Genomic DNA, 6,494 nt, shown 5'->3' with positions numbered 1-6,494 from the left:
CCCGTATCCTTACGGGTCAGGGTTATAAGGATCAGTCGTGAGTTCTCTCAGCACACAGCCATATTTTATTGGGGTGAGGAGAGCGAACTTTGTCCAAGTTTCCAAGTGTATCCAAGAATGCACTTTTAGGACAAGCTTTCGTTGTTTGGTAGCACCTTGTTTGCCTGGCATCTTAAGGTAACTAGTTTGTCTATGCGTGTACATTTTGAGGTCTTTTTGAGCCTCTAGTTTACTAGGGCCTGTGCTAAGCACTACAGTTACAGGAGTAAAAGCCCTACCGCCACACGTTCCTCATTCTTTTGTGGTGTAGCATAATACCATTAAAATATTCTGTGATATGCATTTTATTCATAACAAAAATTTTTTGTGGGACCTCGGAAAGAGCACTGACCTTTCAGGGATTGGGAATAGGGATAAAGGTAGCAAGGAAAAGGTGATAGACAATAAAGCTGGATGATTTTATTCCTGCTGACAAAACTGTGTACACTTGTAAATAAATAGGGCTTTGTCCCCCTCATAATGCATATTACTAGTAGAAATATCAGAGTGAAAACTGACAAAGGCCAAAATAGCACACAAAATTTGTTATTGACCAGAGTGATAGAAAATCCTTGGTGAAATTTAGATCTGCAAAAGTTGACACAGGAGAATTAGATATGGTAGAAATAATAGCAACAAAGGGCAATTCAGAAGGCAGTAGCTATAATTAATAAAATATGACATGGTTAAAACTGTTTTAAGGCAATGCTAGTTTTTGTTAATTTTGTTAAAATTTTCAGTAAAAACAAAATGAAAATGGAAGAAAATTGGACCAGAGTAATAAAATTAATCAAGAAATAAAACTGGCTTAGTGGTTTATATTCTCTACCCCAGTTATTCAATTTTGGCATATCTGGTTGAAACCACTTATGATAACCTCCCTAGAATCAGTAACAGCATCAAAAGGCCTAGGGCCACTTTAGGGCTTCATAGGAGGTAAACTTGAGCTATTCCCAACAGACATCATCTGACATACCTGAAGCAAAGTAGGAAAAAGCACAAGTCTTAGTAAAAAAGGAACCTGGATTTGAATCAGTAATTTTTTTTCTTCCTCACTTGGTTTCCTTAAACAAGCTGTTTGGCTTTTGTAAATCCTAACTTACTCCTTTGTAACATAGGGAAATAACCTACCTCCCAGTCATATTATCTCATTAGTAATAAAGTTTCGGCACAGGACCTGACAAAGAAAACAGTAAATGATAAATTTTGTCATTTAAACTCCCAAGCTTTCCTACTTTAACCTTTTGGTATAGGAAGCTAAAATGTCATACACTTCTCTGCCTCCTCAAAATGTTTAATGAAACAAATTATGTCCTTTCCTTGATGCCTCAGAATCCTGATAATAATGACCAACTACTGCATTATGCTGTAGCAACACTGGAAATAATGAAGCAAAGAGATGCATGACACACGTGCTGCTACATGAACATAATTGAGTCCCGTGGTCTCCTTTCTTAGTGTCTTGTCACTGCTGAGACTGAGAAGCCATAATCAAGTTTGGTAGAATTTTTTTAAGATTTTTTTTTGAGAGAGAGAGAGTAGGAGCAGGGGTGGGGAGGGGAAGAAAGAGAGGGAGAAGCAGACTCCCCACTGAGCAGGGACCCAGACCATAGGGCTAGATCCCAGGACCCTGAGATCATGACCTGGGCTGAAGGCAGACGCTTAACGACTGAGCCACTCAGGCACCCCTCAAGTTCAGTAGAAATATATATAAAGGTATATATAAGCTCAAAAGAAGGTCTCTCCCCTTAAGTTTTTGGGTATTAACTTAGTAACTTCTTACTACTCATTTATTTTCACTTTCATGGTATACATTTGAGATAAATTTTATTTTTTGCTGGCATTGTAACCTTGTTGTAAGATTAACTTTTGTTTAAAAATCCCTGACTTTGTTACCAAAATAACATCATTACCAGTTAGCCTTGTAGCAATGTATTAGGCAACTTTAAAAAATTTACCCCTGGACATATTGGAATATTTACAGATGAAACGTCTGAGATTCACTTCAAAATAATCCAAGGGGCAGGTGTCCCTGGGTGGCGCAATTGGTCCTGTGTCAGCTCTTAGTTTTGGCTCAGATGATGGTGTCAAAGTCGTGGGATTGGGTCTGCTTTGTGCTTTATCCTTAGCACGGAGTCTGCTTAAAACTCTCTTTGAAATAAATAAATAAGTCTTAAATAAATAATACTAACCCAAGGGGCAGATGGATTAGAGGGAGTTAGTGAATGGGTGAATGGGGTGGAGATAAAAGGAGATTTACCATGTGCTGTTGATAATTGCCACATTTGGGTGATGTAGGTACCTGGGCTGAAGGCTGAAGGCTGAAGGGATGGGAGGAGTAATTATACTATTCTACTTTTTGTTATGGGAATTCCAGACATACACTTAAGTTTAAAACAAATGAACAAAACCCAAAAAACTATGTCTCAGATTAAGAGGAACTGGGTGCTTGTTTGGTTTCTAATTTGTTGTGTGTGACTCAGGTATTCACTTAAATTTCATCAAGCCCTCTATTTTCTCATCTGTAAAATGAGGGCTTCATGACTGTGAATATTTATATTTAATCATCTGGGCAATTTGACGACATTTGGTATCATGCAGGATTTTAAATCATTTGCTTTTATTTATTTAAGCAATCTTTACATTAAACGTGGGGCTCGAACTTACAACCCTGAGATTAAGAGTCACATGCTCCACCTACTAAGCCAGCCAGGAGCCCCAATCATTTGCCTTTTCTTTTTTAAAGATTTTATTCCTAAATAATCTCTATACCCAATGTAGGGCTCAAACTCACCACCCTGAGATCAAGAGTCACATGCACGACCTACTGAGCCAGCCAGGCGCCCCCACCAATCATTTGCTTTTAAATAAAGATCTAATTCATGGTATTCTCTTAAATTTCACAATTTGTTTTCCATGAGTATGGTTCAGACTTAAGATAGAATAAAATCTTACTTCTAAATACCAGCAAAGTGTTATTCGAACGTTTATTCTAATACTCTTCACTGAAAAAATAGTTTAATTTGCTTACTTTAACATTAAGCAAATTTATTAATGTACCTAGTTACAAATTAAGGCAAAATAGATTGCTAGATTTCTAGAACTTTAAGAATTCAAAACACTGCATACAATAGTGTACTTCCCACTAGACATATCGCACAATTTACCACATATTTTAGATATCTGCTATTCTATATTTTAAATAAATGCAAAGTTTTCAGTGACTTGAATTTTGGAGAAAAAAAAACTTTTAGCTACTTTTTTTTTACCAAGTTATGATTTAATATTTATCAGATGATGTGTAAATATACAAACATGATAGCAACTTTAAAAACTTGTGAATAGTTGGCCTTACAAAATTACAACACACTGTAAATAAATCCCTCCCGCATTTTATACAAACTACATGATTTTGATATACAAAGATTCTGTTTTTATTACACTGACAATGTACAACCAAGACTATTTACAATGCAAAAAAAGTATATAAACCACAATTTAACATTCTGCTACTGGCAGCCACTATAGTTTAGGAGGTAGCTTTAATTAAACAAAATGAACAGAAGCCACATTTCCCAACTTGTGTTCTAAAAATAATTTACATAAGATAAAAATTCATTATATGCACAGTATATACAGTTTAATTATTAAACTGCAATCTAGCTTAGTGTTTTTTAGTATATCCTGAATAACTAATATGGCAGTGGGTCTGCTATTGATTTAGCATATTGTTCAAAAAACATACTAAACATTTATAACTTTAAGACTCCACATAGTGACATGTCAAAAGTCCATAGATAAGAATCAAGTAAAATTTTTAATTGTTAAAGACCTAGGCCTAAGCCTTATTCCTTTTTCTTCTTCTTTCTCTTTAATGACACATTTGTTTTGTCTCACAAGAACACAGTATCTGAACTGTTGCATAGGCTCTTTTGTGTTTAAATCACAGTAAGGGGGAAATGTATGGAAGCTACCATATTAACATTCCAGGTTTAGGAGAATCCGGCTCACTAAGAAACCATTATAAGTGCTCTGTATCAATAATGACTCCCAATTTCTTCCACCTTGACACAATAATTTACCACTGTTTATCTTCTGTATAATTCAAACTATACATAGGTAACACACCAACAAAACTGGAAAATGTTGGTACAGCCAATGATATTAAGAACTGTCTATGAATGAGAACATTCCACAGAGCCATCAAATCCCTCAGATGCTATTAAAATCCCATATTAGTTAGTAGTTTATCCAAATCTACCAAACCCGCACAACAATTAGTCCTTTACTTTTTCCTAGTGTGGTCACAAGACATTGAGGGAAAAAAAAAATCACTGCGAGCGCACCAAAGAGATGCGTAATGTCTGAAAACAAATGTTCAGCTATTCTTTTAAAATCTAACAGTTGTTAATATTGTTTTAAAAACATCTTCAGGTTTTAGATTTGTAAGTCACTTAAACAAAATTTATGATTCTATTATGTCAGAGATGGGACCCGAAAATGCAACAGGGTGATGATGCCTACTCTTCTACCCTCACAGTTCTACCTGGGAGACAATCCCTTTTTTGGCCCTGCAGTAAGTTGTCCTGAGATTAATGATGCAACATTAGGTAAAATTAGCAAGACTTTTTCTTCGTTACATAAAATCACATTTTAAAATATTCTTAAAAAAATATTAACAGCTGTTCTTCATCTTGTGCTTAATTCAGAAACAGGTATAAATTTGCTTCTTAGGGATCAGGAAAACCTAACGTTATATTGCTATGATATACATAAATTCTTTTTCAAGTTATAAATTTGTCCCAAATAGACCACACATTGCTTGGACATTGCATTTTTCATCGACTGACAGTTTAGGCACTTGTTCTCTGAAAATGTCTGGTTTAAGAAATAAACTGCCACCTTCTCCTCCTTCTAAGTGACACATCAGGCAGTGATCACAGAAGTGCTTCCCAGACGAAAGAGCAGACTAGGGTTCAGTCTATAAACGCTGTGATTTTGGTTGATGGGGGAAACAGTTACAAACACATCAATTCAGTCTTTAACTCTCGGTAGATTGTAAGCATAGCGCACCAAAGGGAATCCTCGACTCTGATAGAAGCAGGCTCGTCCGCAGGCCTGCACCTGCTCAGAACTGTCGGAGACAAAGGAATCTTCTTCATCTGCATAATCAGAGTGGGCCGACTGTGTGCCACAGTCGGACCAATAGCTGTCTGGTCTTTGGCAAGAACCCACTGCCAATGCAGGACAGCTATGTGATTTTATTAAGTGTTTGCATGACACTGGCTTTGTCAAAAGAAAAGATTCACAGCAGTCACACACAGTCAGGTTGCCCTGCAAATGTGAGTACATGCCACAGTCATAGTAGAAATCCTGTTCCACACAGCCGGCTTGGCTACTAATGGAAACCGAAACCGACCCGCTTTTCTTGGTCATGTGTCGCTTTAGTAACTTCCAGTCTTCTTTAAACTTTGGGTTGAAGAAAACGTATAGGACCGGATTCAGGCAAGCGGGCAACGGGAAAAATATCAGCGTAACGGACTTCATTATTTCAGGGCTGATGGAGATTGCAGTGATCAGTGGCGCAAATGAGAAAAATGCAACGGGGCAGAAAAAGATGCAATTGGTGAAGATGAGCCATGCAACGTGCTTAATCATGCTAGAGTGTGAGTTCTCTGAAAGGTCCTCTTTTTCCAAGTTGCAGTAAAGTTTTGTATAGATAATGGCCATTAACAAAAATGCTAATGAGTTTAATAGCACTAAGGTTACAGTAAATCCTAATGATGGCGTTTCTCCTGTGGGGAATGGCAAGCATAGGGGTGATGCAGAATATTCCCCTCTATGGAAAAGTGGAAAACAGCCTGCCACAGCCGCTCCCAGAAAAGCCAAAAGGGCAGCAATCCGGAACTGTTTGAGAGGATTGCTTTTCCCATTTTTCATTATATCTTTTGCAGATAAGCTTCTTTCGACAGCTGCCAACATTAATAAAAATATGGCACTTTCTGAGGAGAAGATAGCAAGAAACCCAGCTATTCTGCACCCACTGCCGATCTCCCACCAAATGCCAAATTCAGCAAATCTGCCCCAGGACACAGCATCCAGAAAAGTTAAGATGCCGGTATACGCTCCCATGAATAAGTTGGATACAGAAATCAGGCCTATGAACAATTTGGAGGAAGGCAGTGATGAACAAGACGCAAATGTTGTTAAAATGACAAGCAGGTTAAAAAACAACGCAACCAAGAAAATGAACCACACAGTAAGACGGATCATCCAACTTCCCAGTAAATATTCGCAGGGCTTAAAAGCACCTAAAACAAGAGAGAGAAATAAAAGACAATTTAGAAAACACCGTATTCCTGTATGCTATGGATTCAGAGAAAAACTAAAGATGGTTAATCTAGGATAATTAAATCTGCTACCAAAATTGAATGGAACCAAATTGAAAAGACTAC

At 37.2% G+C, this 6,494-nt stretch overlaps 1 protein-coding gene across 2 annotated transcripts in view; it reads right to left on the bottom strand.

Annotated features, from left to right (window-relative positions):
* Nucleotides 1-3,270: 3,270 nt before the first annotated feature.
* Nucleotides 3,271-6,494, bottom strand: part of LGR4 (leucine rich repeat containing G protein-coupled receptor 4) — a 98,828-nt gene continuing 95,604 nt past the window's right edge. For both annotated transcript variants that reach the window (XM_021685331.2, XM_044919263.1), the window contains one exon: nt 3,271-6,350. In XM_021685331.2, the coding sequence (XP_021541006.1) occupies nt 5,074-6,350 (1,277 nt within the window). In that variant the 3' untranslated portion in view covers nt 3,271-5,073. The remainder of the gene's footprint in view (nt 6,351-6,494) is intronic.

Source organism: Neomonachus schauinslandi, chromosome 11 (assembly GCF_002201575.2).
Source record: "Neomonachus schauinslandi chromosome 11, ASM220157v2, whole genome shotgun sequence".
Taxonomy (NCBI): Eukaryota; Metazoa; Chordata; class Mammalia; order Carnivora; family Phocidae; genus Neomonachus; species Neomonachus schauinslandi.
This window is presented reverse-complemented; position numbering and strand designations above follow the sequence as displayed.